Below are 25,023 nucleotides of genomic sequence, written 5' to 3'. Positions count from 1 at the left end.
CCAATACAGAAAACTAACAACTGAGAGTGCGGATGCCCAAAGGTCATCCGTGTATGTAAGCTATGGGACATTATAAAAACTTGATTCCCGAAGGGCCTCAGGATGAGCGGCCTCTTTGCTTTAAGGTCTGGTTTCATAGAATGCAAAAATATATTGACATTATAGGTGAATATTTTAGAAAAGAAATCATTTAATTTTTTTAAAACTCATTTTGTGAAGGTTTTCTGTGGCATCCACGTACATATGATTCCGAAATGTAGGCAAGCAACAAGATATGTTGACTGTTTACACTAGTTGGCGGAACCAATGACTGAATTGCTTTCGATAAACATCGTCGTGACGCTACTTTTAAGGAGACACACAGATACACAGCGGCTCAACAAAATGTAAATATTTACGTTGTGATATAGATCGGAATGTGCAAATAAATCTCCCCCCCCCCCCTTTTTCCTTTCTCAAATCAGATATTATAAAGGTTGTTTAGTTACCTTTATAGCTACATAAACTGGTTACTTACGTGTATGTAAGCCGACAATGTGTCGTCACAATGTTAATGTCGACATACATGGTCTGTATAAGTGACTGATTACCACTGTGTATTTTGTTCTTTTTTTCCCCAGGTGTGAGTACACTCTTTTACGTATGTTAACAGGTGAAGAGTGGGTCAGCATTTTGTATCATGATGTGTAGGCATAGACAAAGATTTGATTATTCGACAATAGTTATGTTTAAACATTCAGAACGTTTGTATGGTATGAGTTTCTGACAGATGCTGGTATGATTGTGAATTCGTAAGAGTTTATCTCATACAGCAGTCGCATGAAGCTATAACAAGGAGACTTGTCATGACGCCACAAACTTGAAGCAGACGTCTTCCATGTCAGTTGCCCCAAACGTTAGCTTCTGATGGAAATGTTTTGATAATTATATGCTAGTTTGTCTCACTTACGCGTGAACTAGTCCTTTTGATTATAGCCTAAAGTCTAAAGAATCACATTTTACTTCTAACTGGACTCGTTCAAGCGATATTTCTTTTTGTGTACATGAATTTTGGCTACGCTGTTTCCTGTCGTGATTTTCGATTCAAGAAAATGCTGAATTACGAAAGCAAGCATTTCACATCACACACTTCTTTTCTTGGTTATTCGAAATGAATAACAAAAAAAAGCTACATTAACGAGGTGAATGCGTCGTATTATTGAGTTAAATAATGAGCGTTTGAGACCAAGAAAAACGTCTGAAAATACCATTCTGACACTGTTATTCCCGATGCACTATAAAATTTATTATTGAAAACAAATGTTTCGTGCATACGACAGAAATTAAGAACTAGAAGCAATCACAAACAGTATTCTAGTAATGTTTCAGGGTATATAACATGGCGACACCAGCTTCAATGCAATCAACAGCCAAGTCTGTTGAGCCATATCTCCATCAACAGCTCTTACCTAAATAATAATCTCTGAAGTGATATAGACGAAAGGCAATGTTATTTCATGTTTCGACAAGGTTCGTGCTTGCCGGATCACTGTGTTTAGCAGTACAGTTTGTTAAAATATATCTGGCGTATATATTGCTAGCTGTAATCCCTGTTTTTAATTCGCCTTCACATCGTATGATGAAACAACTAGTATATATGTCCACATATGTTTTGTGATATTTCGGTGCCATATTTCATACAGACGTATTTGATTTTTGCTCACTTTGTTAATAATGCTCCTTAAACTGTATTTGTGAAATGTAATCGCATTATGCCTTGCACTTTGTAACCCATACTTTTACTGGTTTCAGTTTTCACCATTGCACTTTATAATGCCACTACAGCGGAAATCGCGATAGTGCAATAAATAAATAACAAAATCTTACAGTTAAATTGCAGTAATGATCTTATTAAAAAGTTAAGCTGTACTACTACGTTCTAACCTAACCACTATTTCGCCAATCGCTACAGCTTCCGAAAAAAAATTATCGAACGCCATACACCATGTAGTAACGTCTTACTACAAATCACAGATACTGCACTTTTTAACGAAATAATATCCCAACAAACCCCATTTAATTCACGTACTTTCCGCACGAGGCGCTGACGATCGTAGACAATCGGAAGAGGCATTACCACAGCACCTGTATATCGCTACCGACTTTCCTTCCGTCCTGACTGGTACTTGAGTTCACGCGTGATAACAACTGCTTTTTCGCCTGAGTTAGCCCCTTTTTTTGAACCATAAAACCCAAAAAATCTGTCGAACAATAGCCTGTGCCTTGTGATTGGAAGAAAGCACAGGTCACAGCCGTCAACATGAAGTGCAGCAGAAGTGATTCATGAAACTACTGTCCGATATCTCCTACATCTATTTCGTGTAGAATCTTAAAACATATTCTGAGTTAATATGTAATGACGTATCTCTAAAAGAATGACCTGCTCCATTCCATCCAGCATGGATTCCGAAAACAATGATCATGTGAAACCCAAAACGTACTTTCTTCGCACGATGAGCTGAAACCCATGGGTCAAGGTAGATAGGTAGAAGGCATCTGACTCAGTACCAGACACACGCTTATTATCAAAAGTACCATCATATGGGGGTATCAAGCAAGATTTGTGATTGGACTGAGTATTTGGCGGTAGGGAGGACATAGCATGTTATCTTGGATGCAGAGTCACTGACAAATGTAGAACTAACTTCAAGTGTGCCTCAGAAAAGCGTGTTGGGATTCTTGCTGTTCATGTTGTATGTTAATGACCTTGCAGGCAATATTAGGTAACAGCAACATCAGACTTTTCGCGCGCAAAAATTTTGCACTTCACGACATGAAAGAATGAATATCCTATGGTTGCAATATCAATCAATCACTGTAGGAATCGGGCAACTCGTATAAATAGCCGAGTGTCGCAGTTTGTACGGATGTGAAATGGAACGATCATTGAGGCTCAGTCGTAGGTGTAGCAGGTGACAGACTGTGGTTCATTGGTAGAATATGTACAAAACTACTGGGCAGAGTACATCTTGCTGCGTCCAGCACCTCGTAGTTTCAGTGTGATGGAGCCCAAGTACGTTTCCTTGTTGATCGGCGAGCACTGTTGACCGTCCATTTTGTGGAACACTGAATTGAACGAACATGACCTGTTGTGTACCTGGTTTCACGTTTCCTGATTTGTGTGTGTGTGTGTGTGTGTATTTTTTTGTGTCTTATGAGAAGTACGGGACACACCACTGCAGTTGCCACCAGAACTGAGCTACATGTCCAGATCAGTGAGACGTTCTACGTCTTATGACAGGATCTTGCCGTGTTCGAGTCGCAGCTGTGAGAATATTAAGCATGTAATGAGGCTCTGCATAGACAGAACAACTGGTGTAAATTTATTGGAAAATGCGTTTAATAAAATGTATTTTATTTAGAATTGTTGTTCAGTTTTATGTTAAGATCTGCGAGTGAGTTACATTCGTAAAATATGGATGGAAAAACATTCTGTCTAAGTCACTAATAATGATTTATACTAACAAACACTGTAAAATTGTTGATACTCGTTACGGGTGTACCAAACGTGTAAGTAATAAACAAATGGTGCAAATAAAATTTTTGCTAAGAAAGAAATGATCTGCGGTGTGATACACCGTTTATCGGAGAGAGTATGTAACAGCCTGTAGTAACGAAGTATGGAATGGTCAGTCCGCCTACTAAAAGCTGTATGAGAGCGGCCGCTAAAAGCACTAACGTAGGCCCTGAACAGACGATGCAATGTTTAGGATCTATGGCAGAGAGGGGAACACACCAGCTTTTAGCAGGATGATGACTCGGGACATGTCTCCAAAGAACGCACTGCTAGGCGGTTGTGTTGAGATATCATAACACTACAGAAAGTTCCCTAACTAATATGCGTAAGGAAAAGGTCTTCATAAAAATGAAGGCCTAAGTATATAGCTCTTCTGCTACCACACACTGCCTATATATGTTTTATGTTACGAAACTGATTAATATGAATTCAGTTTATCCCATCTTTCGTACACCTACATTGCAATTTGTTTAAAAATTGCACTGTAATGTTTTGGACATGGAAAAATAATTTAATGAATAATTTAAAGAAAATTGGATACGTGTACAATTACGAAGCTGCGAGCTGGGTTTTTCTATTACTCATTTTTAAAGAGCGGTCAACTATGGAGATGCCGGAACGTAATAAATTTATATTAAATACAACAAAGATAAAGACTGATAACTTTCAATTATTATACGAACTGCTAGGGTAACTTATGGAAAAACCGGATGTGAAAGGATTAACAAAGCCGTGACTAAAAAAAAGCAATTTACAAAATGTCTGTTTCCAACCTTTATTCTAATAGTCCAGTCAAATTGCAGATATACCTTGCAAAAGGTGGGGTAGAAGATTTTATTTTTTTAACTCGTTCATATTGTTGGAAAGGTTACAAAACCAAGTTTTGCCAACAAAATTTCTCTTGGGAAAACTTTCTGCAGTCAAAAAACTTCGAAAATTTCGGACTTTTTTCAGTTTTTTCAAAATATCTCAGTTTCATTTGCTCCTATCGCTTTAACGTCTATTTTCTTTTTTAAAGAGCACAAAATTCTCTACAAATTTGATTCTTACCATTTTTTTCTATTCCCAGTATCTAAGGCGCTACAGCGCGTCAAAAAATACCAATTTTTCAAATTTTGAGCATAGTGGCAAGATACCTTATTTTTGAACACTATTTTTTCAGTTTCTGTTTGTGTAGTATAAATACATTATACATCATGCTATATGTTGGAATTTACCACCTCACTTTCAGGTATTCAATTTCTCTGTATGCAACATGAGGATTGCTGGGCAACCAACTATTGTTATTCTTACATCACTATCTGAAGTTCACTATGGGCCACCTCAGCCCTGGTATTTGTAAAACTATAAATATAAAAATGCATCATTAAGACACACACACACACACACACACACACACACACACACACACACACACACACAAATAAATTGTCTCAGGAAACTGAACTATTATTAGTGCAGTAGGCAACCTAATTAGGTAGGTAATTATTCTTGTGTATAAAGGCCACAAAGTTGACATTAAAAATAAGTAGCTTTATTACAATTAAAATGCACTGTCAGTTACTAAAAAATGTTGACAGTTCTGGGTTTGTAATACTTGTAATATCGCACTTTAGCGCACTTGACACAGGTATGAGTCTCACTTCCAACGTTTTGATGGGCCAGGTTCCTCAGTGTCACCAGAAATACTTTGAGTTACGGATTCAGGGTCTGTACATAGAGTTGATCCCAGATTGACCTCTTCTTTAAACAGCGAGTCAGCCTCAGCAAGTTCGTTGATTTCGTCAGCAGTTTCCTCAACATCCTCCATAACATCTTCTACACTGTCTTCATATAAAAATTTTGGCACGTTTTCACAGTGGACCCGAATACATTTCTTGCAAATTGAAGAACATTTCAAACCCGCTTTTCTGCAGGAGCACGCTTCGCCACAGTTCAGCTTGCATGAGCATGAAACAATGTGAAGAAGTGCTTCAGGTGCTGGATCTTGGCTCATTATAACGAATTTTAGACCGTGGTCACTGTGATTCCAGCCCCATTTCTCAGGATGTTTCCAGTTTCCCATCCAACTTTGGAGTTGTTGGTAAGTCCGCAACGAATGATGTTGTGCAGCATCTTGTGTAAGTGGCAACCGTGCAAGATGCAGTTTGCTTTTTGTGGCAGACTTGGCAAATAGCTGGTACCGCAAATGGTCTAGTGTGTGGGAACTGCTGACACCTCCGCTATACAATGCGATAGTAACCTGTTCTCCTGCTGTTATTATTTCTTCACTGGTAGCATGTGGTTTATTGAACGTGCAAAGTGCTGAGGTTAGGTGTTCATTTTTCGCAACAATATTGTAGCACTTAATTGTTCCTTGACCAAATAAAGCGGATGTTGCATCACATCCGCTAAAGACGTGAGTGAACAGAATATATTCACTGTCAAACTTGTAAGATGCAGTGGAAAACCAACTTGTCTTCTGCATTTCCTCTTCCTGGCTTTAAGAAAAATAAGTTTTCAATGCCTTGCCCCAAACCGGTCATGAGCAAAAGCAGATAAACATCATCTCCTACAATGACAACACTTCCAAAATCTTTGGTTCTTGTAATGGCAGATGTTACAATCATAACGTCAGCATCTTCTTGTGCCTGGCTTTGAAGCTGTTTCAGCTATCACCACATAGTCACCATATTTCTGGAAAAGGCGAGCCTTGACAGTTCGAATATCAGGACGAGATGATGTGGGTATTTGCTCTAACAGATCGTCCACAGAAAACTGACATTCTTCCGTATTGGTTTCCAGGTAGGCAAATATAGCCTCCATGCCTTCATCTACTTGTGTTGCAGGTCGGTGACCTCGATTCTGTCCAGTAGCTGAAACACGGTGAAAGAACTTTCTGTAGCAAAATCTGTGGTATCGCCCATCTGCAGCAACCAAATCATTTACATTTTGAATCCGCTCTATCACTTGTTGACCAAATTCATCACCATGTCGTTTAGCCTGTTCTAATACTGTCGACTGGCAATCTTAACTGCTTGGTTAAAAAGTCATCAGAATTCCCTTTTGCAAATAAGAAGCATTTCTCTTTGAAATTGAACTGACCTTTTTCCTGCGACCGACGTAGCACGCCTGTTGGTTCCTGAGGATGTAGAAGGCTAGCTGCTATCATTCTCTCATTAATGTACTTCTTGTAGCATGCTTCACGCAACATCACTTCACTGAGCGTTTTCAAAAACGGGTGTGGGCAGACTCCCTGCGTTTAGCACTAAATCGATAAGTGTGCTCAGGCCTTTCTTTTTCACAAATGGTTCAAATGGCTCTGAGCACTATGGGACTTAACATGTATGGTCATCAGTCCTCTAGAACTTTGAACTACTTAAACCTAACTAACCTAAGGACATCACACACAACCATGCCCGAGGCATGATTCGAACCTGCGAGCGTAGCGGTCGCGTGGTTCCAGACTGAAGCGCCTAGAACCGCACGGCCACACCGGCCGGCTTCTTTTTCACATTACGTCCACCACTCACCACAGTTTTTTCGCAAATGAAACACAAATTCATGTCAGACATACTCATTTTCAGCACCACAACATATACTGAATGGAAGCGACTCCAAACTGTAGGACCCTTATTGTTGTGTGCTAATAGCTGTCAGCGTGCTGTGAACAATCACCAGAGATAATCGCCTTCAGCCCGCCAAAGAATAAATACGCTTTTGTCCGCTAAAGAACAATTCCTACATACTTTTTCTTATAACTGATCATTAACGTCAATCAACTGTAGAAAATGTACGGCACCTGCATGCAATCGTATTACATATTGTAACATAAATAAACTTCACGCAATCCGACGTGAATGTGTTCGTAGCTACTGAATATGATGCTGTTTGTCCTGGCCCTGCAGCAGAGTGAGATGGTAAATTCCAATGAATAACATGATGAGTAATATGTTTATACTACACAAATAGAAACTGAAATAACAGTTTTCAAAAATTAGGTAATTTGCCACTTTGCTCGAAATTTGAAAAATTGGTATTTTTTGACGTGCTGTAGCGCCTTAGATACAGGGAGTAGAAAAAAATGGTAAGAATCAAATTTGTAGAGAATTTTGTGCTCTTTAAAAAAGAAAATAGACGTTAACGCGATAGGAGCAAATGAAATTGAGATATTTTGAAAAAACTGCAAAAAGTCCGAAATTTTCGAAGTTTTTTAACTGCAGAAAGTTTTCCCAAGAGAAATTTTGTTGGCAAAACTTGGTTTTGTAACCTTTCCAACAATATGAACGAGTTAAAAAAATAAAATCTTCTACCCCACCTTTTGCAAGGAACAGGCTTTTTTTCTGACAGTTTTACTGGACTATAGCCTGTTCATGGCTTACTGGGCGTATGAGCAACATGTACTTTTTTTTTACGCGTTACCTATTATTGCAAATTTAACGATAATGGCAGTCTTTGAATCAGGTTTTTTAAATAATAGTGGTAATTGCTGAATCGATTAGATTGAGGCCAAAAAATCGTATCAATTCTCTGCGTAATAGCTGCAGTCATGTCTATGTCTGCCGACGGCTGTCGTTGCAGGATAGTATAGTTCCGTCTGTCTATACATTAAATGAACCGTCACTTGACTCACCAAGCTGGCAAGATATTGATGTTATTTACTTGTGTAATTGACGGTTTCTTGATGAATAACAAGCAAAGAATGCACATGAATAACAAACAAAGACTGCACCTGTATGTCTTATTACGTGTGGCTTGAATATGGTGTGTGTGTGTGTGTGTGTGTGTGTGTGTGTGTGTGTGTGTGTGTGTGTGTGTAACGATCCTTATTGGTTACGTTAAAGTGATAATTTTATTTCGGACGAAGAAAATGCGATAGGAAGTCATACCTTATTGCACTTGACACATCTTGTGGCGAACTTCTCCTCGTAGCATGTGGCGCAGTAGATCTCCTGCTCGCGAGGGATGAAGCTCTTGGTGCCTATGGGAGTCTTGCACACGCAGCAGCAGAAGCACTTCTCGTGCCACTGGCGTGTCTTGTACTCCATCTTCTTAGTGCCTGCAACAAGGAAAGGTGGCCGTTGTCATATGCTGCCTGTCTGATGATCACGAAAGAAAGGAAAAACATTTAGCTACGACTGAAATTGTGGATGGAGGAAGACTAGCGAAATGATGTCCATCGAACCCAGCATGAAAACGATCACCGAACACCTGTAGGAACACATTTCTACGATCGCTGAAATTAAGAAATGTGTAATATACTTGAAGTGTAACTGCTGCAAGTCCCTAGAATTTGTTTCTTAATCTTACGCTACCGACTTCTCTCTTCTGTACCAACTTTACACAAAACATACGCAAGGAACCATCCGTTTAATACATTGTGAAAGTGACAGATTCATTCGACATCATACTATCCTAGGAGTATAGCAAGCAGCGAAGTTGGTGTATGGACTTTTGGAGCCAGCGGTGAAGTTGGTGTATGGACTTTTGGATTAAAACTAATCTGAAGTTCACAAAATTAAGAATGCAAAATCTATTTTCTCCCACAATCATCAGTCAAGGCTATTCAAGCGAGAAACTCCGTGTGAAATGAATCAATGGTTAAAACCCTCACCGTATCGCCCGCGTACATAGTTTTTCCTCATTTTATGGTAAATGCTCTTAAATTATCAGGACTGAATTCTGTTCTACTTCGGGTTTACACGTCATTGTTATACAGAACCATGTTTGAATGGATTTAAACAGCGGTCCAAAGCGTAAACCGTCAATGTTTCGCAGATATACGTATTTTGACGCAGCAAATTTCTTGTTAAAATCTCAAGCATAGCAGCGATCAGGACGATAAACGCCGCAGACAGCAGAGAGGAAGCTACTGTGATTGCTAGTTTCCCATCAGTTCATTAATATATCAAAAAAGGGACATTCCTTCGACTACTGCCGCACACTTTCTGTGAAAAAGAAAGAGTGAAACAGAAGCGAGATCATCTCCTCTCTGGAGATATCGTCATTAGCAAGATGTTAAGCCCTCGGAAGAGAGAGAGAGAGAGAAAGAGAGAGAGAGAGAGGGGGGGGGGGGACGCCATTGCATGGTAGCAATGAAAGATAACCCGCTGCTGGCAGGCACGTGTTGTAAGCTGCATGCTGTGCTACACAACTCCTTGATCCGTAAACGTAAAGGGGCCGCTAAGGATTTCTCAGAATTCAGTATCTCGATCGTACGTGACAGATAGGGGAAAAGCTCTGGACCAGAGATTAGATTGTGGTGGCTAACTCGCTTAAGAGGACCCTGGTGCGAGGTCGACTATTTGCGGGCACCCACATCATCGCGGCTGCTGCGGCTTCCATCCTTCACGTTATCGTGACAGCGTAATGACAGGAATGGCCAGAAAAGGAGGCGGAGTAGCAAGTCAACGGCACCGCCCACGCCAGCGCACTCGTCTAGTGAGGAACGGAGCGTTAACAACAGTCCAGAGCCAGGGGAAAGTGGCCACCAACTCATTTACGTCTTAGCCAGCCCCCCCGCCCCCTCCAAGTACAACCAGACAGTCGCAAACTGGTTCTGACAGACGAAGTATCAAATACCTACATGTTAGCAAACTATCTCATTCATCGAATTAATTTTTAAAGCGGAGTACGCTGTGTCGCCCAAAACGCTATATTATAAAGAACGAGCTCTGCATTTTCACGACACCTTTTGCACAATCACATTCGAGGAGAACGTCTGCTCATCCGAAACAAGGTTTCCCTATAATGCTATTGGCGAATGCTAGAGTGCTTCCTTTCATGGCCCATGATCGTCTTCCTCTCTGATCCTCCTGTAGCTAGCGAGCAATCTCTAATGATCGTAACATGGAAGAGACAATAAACAAATTTTCCCATACTTCCTACAATGGCTGAAGCCAATGCGTGTGTTTCGTGAACCTACCTTTTTCAGACAGTAAAATGAGTAGCTGATTTTTGCCGAGATCTTTATCTCAGGAAAATGCGATCTAAAATGCTTCCTTAAATTTTCAAAACTCTTTCAGGCATTGCCTTCAGTGACCGAATAGGAACTGTAGGCAGATCTGAGTTAGCATCCGTCGCATCTTTCACCAGCCTACTGAGAAAATACGATACACAATTTTATAGTGCTGAGCTAGAGATGCAGTTATAATTTTCATGCTTATACTACGTCTGCGAAATAAAAACTGTTTTGGCTCACATACTAGTGCAAGACGGGGCACCGGGTTGAATATACGGAGTGCAGGATGGTCTAGGCAAAGTCACAGACAGGTCTATGATGACACCTGTCAAGCAGCGACCATGGAACTTCTCATATCGCCAACAAAGTAGACAATGTAATGACAATTTTACAGCTAGGAACACTGCCTTTGGAGAACATGACGATAGTCTTGTAAACTAAATGATTTTTTTTCAGCCTCTGCCTCACAAATGATATCAAAACCGGCATAGAATTCTTAGCAAGTCATTATTAGACGATACTGGAAACGGGTCCCATAACGCCCGTCTACCGACGTGATCCGCGAGTAGCAAACTGTTCACCGGCGGGCTTCGTTCAACACGTTTCTACAACCAACTGATAACTTGCTACGAAGTCGGAACGTGTTAAGATGTCAATCGCTTGAAATAGCAACTGCCATCTCTTTAGTAACAGTACTACTAATTGCTGTAACGGAAATAATTCAAAGGAAATTTGTCTTCCATCCTTGAAGAGGAACTTTATTATAAAAGCGTGGACCAAAGCAGGACAAGAAATTAGTGTGACGCAGTCAGATGCGAAGAGTCTAGTTCTGCCGATGGCGTCTTAGTCTTACGCCACTGTTCTTGGCGCGTCTGCTGGAGCAGTGCTTTGTAAGTTTGCCACGACTACCATGCAACTCCATTTTCAGCCACGGTATTCCAAGGTCGGAGCGTAACGATCACATTTCTCCCTCTGCGTGAGTAAACTGCTGGAGTGACGCAGTGGGAAAACCTGGCGTACGTCAGCTGTCGCCGTACACTGGCAACTTGCTTATTCTTGGGGACTCCTCCTTTTACTATGCCCCTGAAAGGCAGTCTCTTCACTGAGACACTGCTACCTAAAGCAGTAACACCTACTGCGAATGCTGTCACCCTGGCTTCCCCTATTCTATTGCTGTTTATGAGGACACGTCTGTCACTTTGAAGATGAACACAACCTAAGAAAAACCAAGTTTAATCTCTTATGTTATGGGTAGAAAAGATGAGCGTCCTGTCGAGAAAATTTTGTTCATTGTTTTCATTTTAAGCAGGTGCACAATCCTTAGAAATGATGTCAAGATTTAAATACAAGTTTTCTTCTATTTAACGCTACCCGCGAGTTGTCGCTTTCTTGAAAATGACAGATTCTCCAATATCTTTACACTGCAAAGTAATCGATGTCCATCTTTTACCACTGATACCTTCGTATCTGATTGAAGTACCGGAGTTTAATGGTGAAGAGAAAGCTTAATTAAGCTACTAGGGATAACTTTAAAATGGATAAAAGTTCGGTCTACGCAGAAGTCACCGGAGAGGACGACCTTAGCGTAAAATGGGACCATTTCCCTGAGAAGTTTATGGGAAACTGTGCAAACACAGAAACAGTCCAGCGGTGCTAGATACTGATGACCTTACTCGGTAGAGGCAGGCACGTCGTATCTGTGCAGACAGAGAAAATAATTAAAGTGAAGTCTGGTCGAAATTAGGAGGTAAGCAGTAAAGTTGAACCAGTTCTGAAGGCTGACACGAAGTGTCAGAAAACGCCTAAATAGTACTCTACAAAACAACGCGATTTCCTCGGTTCTTAAATCTGCGGAATTCGATCTACTCTTTTGCCTTATGTACGCCGTTCCTACCCGTTAGAATAGCTACTGCCTATGACTGGAGGCGAATTACGTGGAATATGACGTATCCCTCGTATTCCACAGGAAATCCGCCGATAAGGGAGCTCAAGGCGAAGTTACTCATCACCTGGGCAAGGAGCAACGTTTTCTGGGTGCGCGTCATGGTGTGCTGTGGTGACGTAGACCCAGGATAATTATCATTGTCGTCACATTGTCGAGTTCCCATACTGCAGGAGAAACAAGGAAAATATGGTGCAGGGGCTACCGACAATCTTTCATCCCGCATATCACTCGCGAACGGATTAGGGGAGTGGACGAACGTCTTTAGTATCATACGTACCCTGCGCCACACACAGTACGGTGGTCTGTGGAACACAACAGTAGTTTTAGTGAGAAGACGATGTGATATATTGATGAATTTCTACTCCTCCGGTTAACGAAATCCAAAAAGGAGTGCGCTGACAGCAAATTAGGTTTTCTTTCCCAAAAATTTTTGTTTCAAACTTAATCATTCATCGCTACAGAAACATCGATATTTAGATACTAGAAAAGAATGGTCTGTGTTATCAGAACCGATCCTTTAATACACGATTGTATATACTTAGCGGTTTATCCGCGTCAGGTCTTATATCGTTACGTTTATCAGGTCACGTAGTCAAAGACGTAGTAAATCTCCTTAAGATTACTTTATTGACGTTCGAGATAACAGTCCTTCACCCTTATGTATATTTTAGCCTAATAACTAGATAACAAGTTCTGAGGAGAAATTTTACTGGGCGTCGCCAGTAAGTCCCATGTATTCCGCGTCCTAAAGGTTTCCCCTATTGTCACACTTTCCTCGAAAGTTCTTAAAATGTGCAGTATTATTTCCCAGCAATGACGGCTGATTTCTTCTTTGTCTGTGCGTAAAAGCAACTGTCCTTATTAAGTAACTCTAACCCCGCAATCAGACCCCGCAGAGCGTGCGATGTTCAGCGACCACCGTATCATTCTCGGCCACCGGCATCACTGGATGCGACGTGGAAGCGAATACATAACCAACACAACTAACAAGATCTCTGAAGCTAGCTTTTAAGATATCTGGACTTCCGCAACATCTGTCTGCAGTTGACTTCCGTGCATCTGAACAAAACTGTCTTCGAAAACGTCACACACGCCATCCTATCTGCGTCTTTCTCCCGAATTCCACTTGATAACGCAAACGTTCACACTGCGTCCAAAGTCTCCAGAGATTAGCTACTTTGATAACGTCATTTGGTACAAGCAAGACATAATGCTTTCGAAGCTATTCCAGTCCATATGATGGCAGCCACAGAGTGTATCAGCCCGCGTTCACATTTCTTGTGACTGTCTCAAGGATCTTCCTCCCCCCCTCCCTGCCTCTTCCACACAAGTCTTAAAAGGGAATAATGCAGTGCGATGTAGTAATTTTAGCTACACTCACGAGGTGTATGATGATTATGTGCCGCGTGTCAAATCTAGTCTAAGGTTCTTATAGTAAAACTCGTGAGAACTCATTTTATTCAAAGCTATCGCCTTCGAGCTGATGTGAATGGACTGGCTGTTCGCTTGAAATCTTTCATTATCGGTCGTAGTCATTTGATGCCAGAAAATCAGACGATGTTTATAGAAGTCGACTGTAGAACAGTGGTTCCGATGAGAGTTCAGATCATCTCTGCGAGGTATGTATTTACAAAGCTTGTCATATTAACGACTGTGTATGCAGGTGTCCATCAAACTGGATCGCACGTTTTGCAGATGTATAAGGATCGTATAGCCAGGAGGTTCAGGATGTGCTTGTCGTTGCGCGAGTTTTCAGGAATCTTATACGTATTTATACTTCGCGTCTGGACAATTTAATGTACATAAAGAGATGCTCCACAGAATTTAACCGTGCAATACTGCCAACTTCCACCAAGGCGAGCGTGCGCCCGGACCGACAAATGACGCCTACTAACAGCACAAGACGTGGCGCTAGAACGATCTCAATCTTTTTTCCCTTTTTTGTATTTTTCACCAATACGTAGATTACACCGATAGGTGTACGTGCCACTCTTTCATAGATTTCCGCAAAACACCCGAATAGACCAACCTCTTACGAACAAACGGTATAGTGTTGCCTCCATCGTGTCACACTCTCGGCTGGTCTTGCTGTATGTGACCTAGTTCTTTGTTTCTTTAAAGTGGGAAGCCTTGCACTGAGCAATCAAGTTACGATGCATCTTAACGGTTATGACTGAACCACGTGGCACTCTCACGAAGTGTTAATCGTAGTATAGATCGTAACATCTCTAATATTTCACAGTCGTTTCAGTATTTCGCAACATGGTCTGTGGAAAATGGTGGAACTATATTTTTGTTAGTAGTAATCTTTTATGTGTGTTTAAATACTGGAGCAACTACGATTTCCCTCAATTGAACGAGGTGCTTATATAGTAGCAGTTGACAGGCTGATGAAAGATGTGCAGTGACATGTTTTTTCGAATGTTTCAGATACTCTTTTATCCAAAAAAGGTGAAGAACATGTTATGTGATGTCGAGGACAGCTGGCGCAGCACATTTGGGCACTGTTAGACTATGCAGCGCAGGAAGTAGTACTGAAGTGTAGCTATACACCAGCAGACTCCGTTCTGGTGTCATTTTGCACACTACACCCGATATTTGATCTGCAAAAATGGTTCAAATGGCTCTGAGCACTATGGGACTTAACATCTGTGGTCATCAGTCCCCTAACTAACGTAAGGACATCACACACATCCATTCCCGAGGCAGGATTCGAACCTGCGACCGTAGCAGTCGCGCGGTTCCGGACTGAGCGCCTAGAATCGCTAGACCACCGCGTCCGGCCTTTGATCTGCACGCCTGTACTACTATAGTGTTGCAAATCCTAAGTCATGGCTTGTGATTATTTGTGTTCTTACGATGGATGTCGAATATGACAAGAGCCTTTTGGCTTCATTCACTATACTTCATCAGCATCTGATGTAACAAGGCCTATTACACCTTCTCACGAAGACAGCTGTCTGTCGAAACCTAGGTCAGCGGTTCCAATAAACCTTGCTTTGCATCTGGTTGGTTGATTTTTTGCAGCCCCCTCCCATCCCAAGTTTAAAAACTACGTTGTTGAATCTAGTCAAAAATACGGAACTCCCACAGCAAAATATCTACGCTTTCCCGTACGTTCTTCCCGTTGTGACATCCATAACCGATTATTTCATTTTAGGGGTACTATAACTTGAGTACGAGTCCCTGTATGTACACATGGACGTACGTGTGCGTTTGACCTACGTCCCCTGCGGTATGAGACGTACTGTCAACACTTCGCGTGAGCCCGGGGTGCATAAGGAGATGACAAGCTGGTGGTGTCCCGTGTTTGCCCACGACGTGTGAGCAGGGGTTCCCTAGGCGCACGCGTGTCAGCCGGGGCGCTGTCCTCGCCGAATAAGGCGCAGCGGCGGCACGCCGCCTTACGTCACGGCTTCCGGGCGGCCACTCTGCTGCCCACCAAACGAAACTGGGCGCTGCGCTCCGCTTACGGCAGAAAATTCCCGCACCTCGCCAACTGGTTATTGTGACGTGAAAGGATAGCCGGCGCCGAGACGAGCCGGGGACCAACATTCATCTTTTCTGGCACCAGTAAGGGCATACTGAACTGGTCGTGGCTTTACGAATGCTCTCGACCGAGAGAGAGAGAACTTGAAAATAGGGACACGTTGCAGATAAACAACGATTCGAGTCAGGCTCCCGAAACAATGCATGCCAGAGGTGGGAAATTAGACCGAGCGTATTAAGTAATGCAACAATATTTACATCTACACCAGTAATCTGTAATTCATAATTAAGTGCCTGGCAATGTGTTCACTTAACTATCTTCGGACTATTTCTCTACCGTTCCACTCTTGAACAGCGCGCAAGAAAAACGAAAACTTAAACTGTTGCGCGCGAGCTCTGATTTCTCTTATTTTAGTGCGATGATCACTTCTTCCTATGTATGTGAGCCTCAACAAAATATTTCCGCATTCGGGGGAGAAAGTTGGAAATTGAGATTTCGTAAAAAGATGCCGCCCCTACGAAGAACGCCTTTGTTTTAATGACTGTCCCCCCAACTCAACCGTAACTCTCTCCCTTACTTCAAGATAATACACAACGATATGCCCTTCTTTGAACTTTCTCAGTTTCTTCCGTCAATCTTAACTGGTAAGGATCTCATACCGCACAGCATTACTTCAGCAGAGGACGAATAAGCGTGTGTAGGCAGTCTGTTTACTAGATCTGTTGCATTTTCTAAGTGTTCTGTCAATGAAACGCAGTCTTCGGTTCGGTTTCCCCACAAAATTATCTATGCCATTGTTTCAATTAAGATTATTCGTAATTTTAGTCCCTGAGTATTTAACTGAATTGACAGACTTTGGATTTGTGCGACTTATGGTGTAACCGCAATTTAAAGGATTCCTTTGAGTACTCGTGTGGAAAACCTGACACTTTTCGTTACTTAGAGTCAATTGTCACTTTTCGCAACATACACATACCTAATTAAATCATTTTGCAAATCTCTAACAAGGCAACGCCGTGTCTACACTGTGCAGACACTATACAACTATCGACAAAGCTGACCTATATGCGTCAACGATTTACTAGCGATCAGTCAAATCGGAGATACGGAATTAAATTTTATGAAATATTAGAGCGAACGGATTTCTTGATAGCCAGCTACATCTGAGACCGGATGAATAAACACGCAGGGGGAAAGAGACATACGTGTGTAACTGTCGTTGTATGAACATTTTCGGAACGATGACTGCGCGGCTGACCCAAGAAAACTGGAGTATAGCGAGAGCGGAAGCAAGAAAATTGAAATCGTTCCGAGAACGTGACACGGACCAGGATAATCTCAGACAAGAAAATTAATTTCGATAGATGGCCAGTAGCTCCATAAGAAGAAGGGACTCACTGTTGGAGGAGGTAGTAAGTGATATGGCCACGAAATGTTGGTAAGCGTCCAAGCTGTGACCACTAAATAATTTTGCTGGGTAACTACTTAAAAGTCTGCTTCCGGTCGAAAATAGATACTAAGGGGTGTGTGCTCACAGTCCGACACACTTCGATCTGTCATACGACTCTCCTTATTTCCTCTTTTATACGCGATCCAGTTCAAAAATATTCAAATGTGTGTGAAATCTTATGGGACTTAACTGCTAAGGTCATCAGTCCCTAAGCTTACTCACTACTTAAACTAAATTATCCTAAGGACAAACACACACACACACACACACACACACACACACACACACACACACACACACACACACACACACACACACACACGCCCGAGGGAGAACTCGAACCTCCGCCGGGAGCAGCCGCACAGTCCATGACAGCGCCTAAGACCGCCTAAGACCGCGGCAAACGATCCAGTCACATTAATGTGACCACCACCTATGTTGGACATCAACGTGCAATAACCACTCACAGACGGCAGCTGGCAGCACTAGGAGTGGAGAGTGTACAAAGCGTGCCGGGGGAACGCGGGGAACAGTGCAAACGTTGTCGCAATGTGGAAATGGAGCAATTTATCTGGCGTCCCAAAGGGCATGATCATTGGCTTTCGGGTCAAGGGTTGAAGCGTTTCCGAAACGAATAAGCTTGTAAACCGTTCACGTGCCACCGCGGTTAAAGTATACCGTGCATGGCAAAATGGTGCTATCCGAAACCCGCGCCGGGGCAACTGTGGTGCGCCAAAGGCTGCCGAGATGTGTACGGGCGGACAGGCATGCAACGGTTGAGCAACTGACCGCTCAGATGAACTGACAGACTGCCAACAGTGTCTCCGCAAAGACTATTCAGCGGAAAAAAAAAGCTGGAATTCGCACGCCTTTACAGCAACTGGACGTCCACTTAGTTGCCCATTTTCATACGAATCAAGTTCTATTATCCACCTGACAGATGGCCTTTGGCAGTACCGCCCTGCAACAATCGTCGTAAGGGTTCAGACCGGAGGAGGGATCGTTTGGTCTGGGGAATGTTTTCGTGGCATTCCCTGGCTGATCTCGTCGTTCTGGAGGGAACGGTGGATCAGCACAAATCTGTATCTATCCTTTGGGAACGTGTCCACCTTTTCCTACAATTTGTTCTTCCTCTACACGATGCCATCTATCACAGCAGGACAATGCAAGGTGTTACACAACTCGTATTTAAATGCGTGGTTCGAAGAGCACCAGGATGAGTTAACCGTACTCAACGGATTTTAATCTAATCGAGAATCTGTGGGACAACTTCGATCGGGCTGCTCGCACCATGGATCCTCAACCGACAACCGGGAAACTTGGCGCAGTTGGCTACGCATTAGAGTCGGCACGGCCGCACACCCCTGTCCGTGCCTTCCAGAACCTCGCTGACTCTTCCTACACGTCTCGCAGCAGTTCGCACTGTACAAAGTGGTTATTCAGGCTATTGACAGGCGACACTGATGTGACTCGACAGTCTATAATCAACGCAGTGAATACTCCCTAGCAGAGTAAAATAATTCTTTCTCAGGAAATGCCTTCCATACAGGCTCGATTGGACAATGAACTAAGAAGTATGACTTTTCACTCACGCTACAGAGAACAACCCCATAGTACTGACTTTTCACTTTTTAGGGTATGTACTGTACCATGTGTGTACGGAGCAACTGGCGTTATCCACAGCGCGTTAGTTAATAAAGAACGACAAAAGTTCCCCTCCGCCGCACTGTCTACTGACATGTGGCCTGTAAATGCGGTGATTGCTAAATAATTTATGAGAAACCTCAATTTGTGTTTCTTCCTCCGCAGTTACATTATCAAATTGCTTTAATACAACGAACACGAAGACGGCAGTTAGATATCGAATGGCTAGGTCTGATTTAATGGACGAAATACGTGCAAGGAAGGTTGTGGCCGGGATCCCGGGAGAGCCAGATAGCCGCGGCTCGGCGACCCGCTCGTAAAGCCTCCACCAGCCACGCCCTCGACCACGCCTCGCGCACCGACAACTGATCGATGACTCGAACAATGCCTCAGTTTGTGGTAGCTGCAATGTCCTTCTGTCGTCTCAAACATACCCCTTGTCCCTGTCATACACGTCTATTGCTCGTAGAAATAATGTCCTTAATTATTGGAGTCTCATCTGTATAACCGCAAGTACAGCTGACCTTGGATTGGCAACTGCTCTTTATTTTGTATGTAGGTATTTTTTTTAAATTTACGTGAATTTCACCTTACACATCTGATCTTCCAACAACTAACTTTTCTAATTTTGCCTTAGTAGCAGAAGACACATAAAATATCAAAGAAACTGCGCGCTTGCGCTTGTCTGTCGTTCAGTAAAACTTACATAATACCACTGTTTTAATATTCAGAAATGAAAAAAAAATGTGCATTTCACAAAAGAAACAAACATAACATCCTGTGACTACAATATCACTAAAGACGTAAAATACCTGGGTGTAATAACTTGTAGGGATATGTACTTGTAAATTATAGATTGCAGTGATCAGTCGTCCTATTCATTGATGGTATTCAATGAACTGTGGATGAAGCCCGACCAACAGGCATTACATGCATTGAGTGAAAATAATAGTGCATTGAGAATGGCTAGTTTCTAGCCGAAATCTAGGTCTGCACAATAAAATTTAAAAAGGACGACTGATCGCTGCAATGTATAGTTTACAACTCAACAGCCGCTGAGTGCAACAGCTTTCTGACTGGAAGGTAACATGTTGTAGGGATATGAAATGGAATTCTCATACGCATAGTTATAGGTAAATGACGTGGTACACTTCGGTTCATTAGCATAATATTTGGAAAATGCATCTGTCTACAACGAAGGATGCTTACAAAACACTCGTGCGAACCATTATAGAATAATGTTCATGTGTTTGGGTCTCATACCATACAGAATTGACGGAATATATCGGAAGTATTCGAAGGAGGATAGAAGTAAGGGTCACAAGTTTGTTCGATTCTTGGGGAAGCATTATGGACATTTACTTCTCAAGCTGCAGTGCGAGTTCATGTTGAACGAACAGAAGATATTTTAATTTATGTATTTATTTATTGGCGAATGGATACAGGATGTCCCTCCTAAGACATGTAAGCGTATTTTCTCTTGTGTTTCGGCAGATATTTGCAATTTCGTTTTTGCAATCTGTGGGGGAGGGGGGAGGGCAGCCGAAACTAATATTGCTCTCAACACGTCTTTCATGCGACGCCCAGTGTTCATGAAAAGCATCGGTTTGCGTTATACAGATAAGCATTAACAGGAACATTAAACCACGAAGAATAACCAGTACTGCAGCAGCGACTGAGTAGAGCTGCCGCACGCCAGGAGCCGTCGGCGGGGGCCTAGATGGTCCTGTCGTTTCTGGGATAATACAGACCGATAAAACAAATACCGCACTAGAATAATTTGGGACCGCGATATCGAGTGGGCACATGAAATTCCGGTCTAAAAATCATTTTGTTTGTAACGGGGAAAAAACGAGGCTTTCCGCTGACACTGGGTGTCGCCTATGACGCTTGATGAGCAGTACTTGTTTGCACCGACCCCTGCTACACATTCCAAAAACAAAATTGCAAATATTTGCCAGAACATTAGAGAAAATGTGCCAGACCGCCTTAGGAGGGACATCCGGTATATATCACATTAACTTAGAGTATCTTTGTCTTGTGCACCATAGGTAGATGTTTTAGCACGTCCTTCGGTAGCATCCTGACGACATGCTCCAATAGCCAAGAGGCTCTACGATAACGGCGAAAGAACACAGCGCTTAACCTCAGTCATCTGGTAGTGAATGCTACTTTGGCGAATGTCCGCAGTGCTGCAGCGCGCGGCCGCTAGAAGCGAGAGGAACGCGTCTCGCGGAGAGAGCTTTCGCTGTGTGACGTAAGAGTGGGGCCCACGGCAGCGGCGGACTGTGTGGAGGGCCTCTGCCCACACCTGCAGCCGCACCATTTAGCGCCTCACCTCACCTCGTCCCGCGCTTGACTGACTCACTCCTATTTCTGGCTCCCTGCATTCCGATTGCTCTGCTCTGCGCTTAAGGTGATAGCCGCCTTTCCTCGATGAGCAACCTTTACAGAGTCGAGGTCACTTACCTAACCGTAGCACGCAAGGATATGGGAACTAGCTGACCTTCGGACGCCACGTTTAAAAGCCTTAAGATATTAAAGTAAAAATACGCAAGAAGATAAAAGATGGGAAACAGCGAAAGTATGATCAGACATTATAGGAGGGAGGACGACCGAAATAGTTTTCTTCCAAGACCTTCTAAGCTCTTACTAAGACTGAGAACAGTAAGGGATGGCAGTGGGCCTGAATACGAAGAAGGCTAATCTCGTAATATTTCTGTTCGAGAAATAATATAATTACATTTCAAGTGTAGGTAGAAGCCGAGATGAAGTCTGTATCATTCCGCATGCAATGAGTCACAAATGCATGAAAAAATCTCGCGGGCAGCTTCGACGTGTGTCATTAATAATAACCGCCACTCGAATGAAGTTATCTTTAACACTATTTCAAAACCTGAACCCTATCTGAATGTACAAGATGTTTCGCAATTTCTGTTACAGGCTTCTAGGAGCCGCAGAAGGGACTTCATAGATACAGTTCTGATGAGGAGTCCACGTCCGGAAACGTATTGAGTAGATGAAAAATGAGTTTGAAGACCAGGTCACTTTCAAAGTGCGCCCTTCACGGTACGCACGCAGTGGAGACACTGATCTGTTTGCTCTACAGAAGCCTACAGCAAGGGCAAAGTTCTGAGTACTCGTTGTCGGATTCTCTTGTACGTAACGGAGGAAATTCTCTTCAAAGCCGAATGTGCGGCGCGTCCATGGAGCACCATAGTCAACCCTTCTAGTTGCGAAATGTTCTTGTTCCTCGCAATCCTTGATTTAGTGGGACGAAAATGGTTTGTGATGTCATAATAACAACAGAGGGCTCATTGCGGTCCGCTCTTCCTAGTCTGTGTGTGTGTGTGTGTGTGTGTGTGTGTGTGTGTGTGTGTGTGTGTGTGTGTACACTATGAAGTGCTTTTGGAAGTGATCCGACATTCAAATTTACTTTATATTGAAACGGGTCATTTCTGGACATGGGTTCTTTATCAAAACTTTATCTAGAAAGTCCCCTCTACAGCCCCTAGAGTACTGCAATACAAATCGTGAAACAAACTGTATACATGGCGAGTCGCATAATTTGTTAACTTAAACATTTCCCGAACCGTCGAAAATAGCCGTTCATGTGTGAGTTGAACAGGGATGAGCCACCTTGTCATACGTGAAAAAATTTTACACAGCATTATTAAAAATTTCATATTCTACAAAAAATGGTTCAAATGGCTCTAAGCACTATGGGTCTTAGCATCTGAGGTCATCAGTCCCCTAGACTTAGAACTACTTAAACCTAACTAACCTAAGGACATCACACACATCCATGCCCGAGGCAGGATTCAAACCCGCGACCGTAGCAGCGGCGCGGTTCCGGACTGAAGCGACTAGAACCGCTCGGCCACAAAGGCCGGCTGTTTTGTACAGGCAGTAGGGTATGGTAAAGAGTAAGATGATCCGAAAGTAGCATGCTCAAATCCTGTAAATTTCATCCGAAACTTCGGCACCAATATCTGCGCGGAAATGGAACATGCGATTTCGTGGCGTGCAACTTCACACCATCTATCGAGAATATTTTGGGACATACACTGATGAGCCAAACAATTATGACTAATGCTCCTGCGAGATTGAGTGCAGCCTGGTGGCGTTGTGAGAAAGTTCGAGGACATGGTGAAAAGTAAATCCACCAAATTTTTTATTCTACTCTCAATATCGGTTGAGGTATTACATGTCAGGGATATTACTTGGTCGACTTTCTCGCTTCGCTGACCCAAGTTGCAACCCTCTGCCGCTAGAGGGCTCCGAACTGTAGCGTGTAACACAGCTCTGTTACATATGTACAGGTGTCATCCATCTCTGCAAACTTAGCAACGACTTGTCCTAACCATGCCACACAGAACCGCTTTGTATTGAATTCCAAAGACGGAATACTAGGCAGATGGTCTTACTCTTTTGGCTCATCAGAATATGTGTTTTGTCTCTTGGAGAGAGGGCGTATAACGCTGATTGCGCTGTCCCTCATACGAGGATTTTAATCTCCGAGATATCCACGATGCTTTTCTAGAGGCATAGCCTATGCTCCAAAAACGGGTTTTATCTTCTCCCATCTTTGTTTCATACTCATCTATAAAAAGCACAGTACCCCATGTCCCTCCATGCCACAGTTATGTGATATCATATCGTCGGAATCGTGTGGTTCTCTAGAGTTGATGGTGCATTTACAATTTCACTAGTACTAATTGCACTCAATAACTCAAATTTGTTTCGAACATGACACTACTTAGCACCTCGAAGGAAGGCAACCGCTATCCAACTACCCAAGGATAACAGTGTTTTCAGTTCGCGCTACCCGAGTGTGGGACTGACACTGATTTTTCATACTATAATTACAAGTTTCATTTGAAATTTGTAGAAGTGGCCCTTCCGAGTATGTTCTTGTCGCAAGCCGTTTAATAGTTCAGTTACCGGCACCGACTTACACCCGAAGAATTGTAGTGTTGGCGCAGACACTCGTACAATGCGCCAACAAAAGCGGAGCGGGTGGAACAGCGGGGGTGGTGGGCGTGGTTGCACGCGGAGCTGCAGGGGTTGGCGCCGGGCGCGCCTGGCACGGACGGCGGGGTGCTAACTGGCCGGCCTTGGGCGCCCTCGGTGCTGGTCGGCGCCGTCTCGCAGATTCGCACAGCCACCCCTGTGCTAAACTTGGTTATTTACTGCGCGAACCTGCTCACCTGCTGCTTTACCTGCCCCACTTTGAAGCTGGTGTAAATTCGCCACCTCGCTACACGCGTGAAGCGCTGGCTTCTCAATTACCTCAGAGTCGTAATTGCTTGAAATCACGAAAGGACACAGGCAGGACGACTTTACTGCCGTAAATGCATATTTTTGGTCATACTAGCTACTGCGAAGACCACCCCGTATAGCAGTCGATGCAGCGTGCTAGATTGGGATATGTGCCAGATGTGGATTGAATCCGCGCGCCAAATTAACAGTCTCTGGTCTGCTACATGGGCCAACCGGTTTCTCCGTACTTGTTTAGGCAAATGTCGCACTGAGTCCCTATCTTCGCCAGAAACACAGTTTAAACAGGAAAACACAAAGAATGAAGTTTACACGAATCAAAGATCGTGCACTCGACTTCCATTCATTAAAGTAAGTGAAGATTGCGCTAAGAAGAAGAGGTTGAGCCATTAGTTTTCAAAACACATCTCATGCCGACAACTTACGGTTATGTTAGAATACAGTTCCAATAATTTGCTCGTACTGACAACGACTATTATGTAACGCACGCCTTGGAAAACACAGGAAACAAGTGAGAGCTTAGTTTCTGTAGATATTTTTCAAAGGAGATGACTGTCGTTTCATTTCCCAGTGTGTTCAAAGCCTGGAAAAACTGAAATACCACAGTCATACATTCACAGCACCTGCCAGGTCAGGTAGCTTGGCTCAACGTCATCGTGTCTGATTGTCTCAATTGAGTCAATGTTCGGTTTCAGGTAATACAAATGTTGGGCGAATG

General features: G+C 43.0%; 1 protein-coding gene across 1 annotated transcript in view; it reads right to left on the bottom strand.

Moving 5' to 3' along the window:
• Positions 1-25,023, bottom strand: part of LOC126419451 (uncharacterized) — a 1,200,562-nt gene that overhangs the window by 6,041 nt on the left and 1,169,498 nt on the right. The window contains exon 9 of the mRNA XM_050086638.1: positions 8,425-8,594. Within this exon, the coding sequence (XP_049942595.1) occupies positions 8,425-8,594 (170 nt within the window). The remainder of the gene's footprint in view (positions 1-8,424; positions 8,595-25,023) is intronic.

The sequence above is a fragment of the Schistocerca serialis genome, chromosome 9 (genome assembly GCF_023864345.2).
Source record: "Schistocerca serialis cubense isolate TAMUIC-IGC-003099 chromosome 9, iqSchSeri2.2, whole genome shotgun sequence".
Lineage (NCBI taxonomy): Eukaryota > Metazoa > Arthropoda > Insecta > Orthoptera > Acrididae > Schistocerca > Schistocerca serialis.
This window is presented reverse-complemented; position numbering and strand designations above follow the sequence as displayed.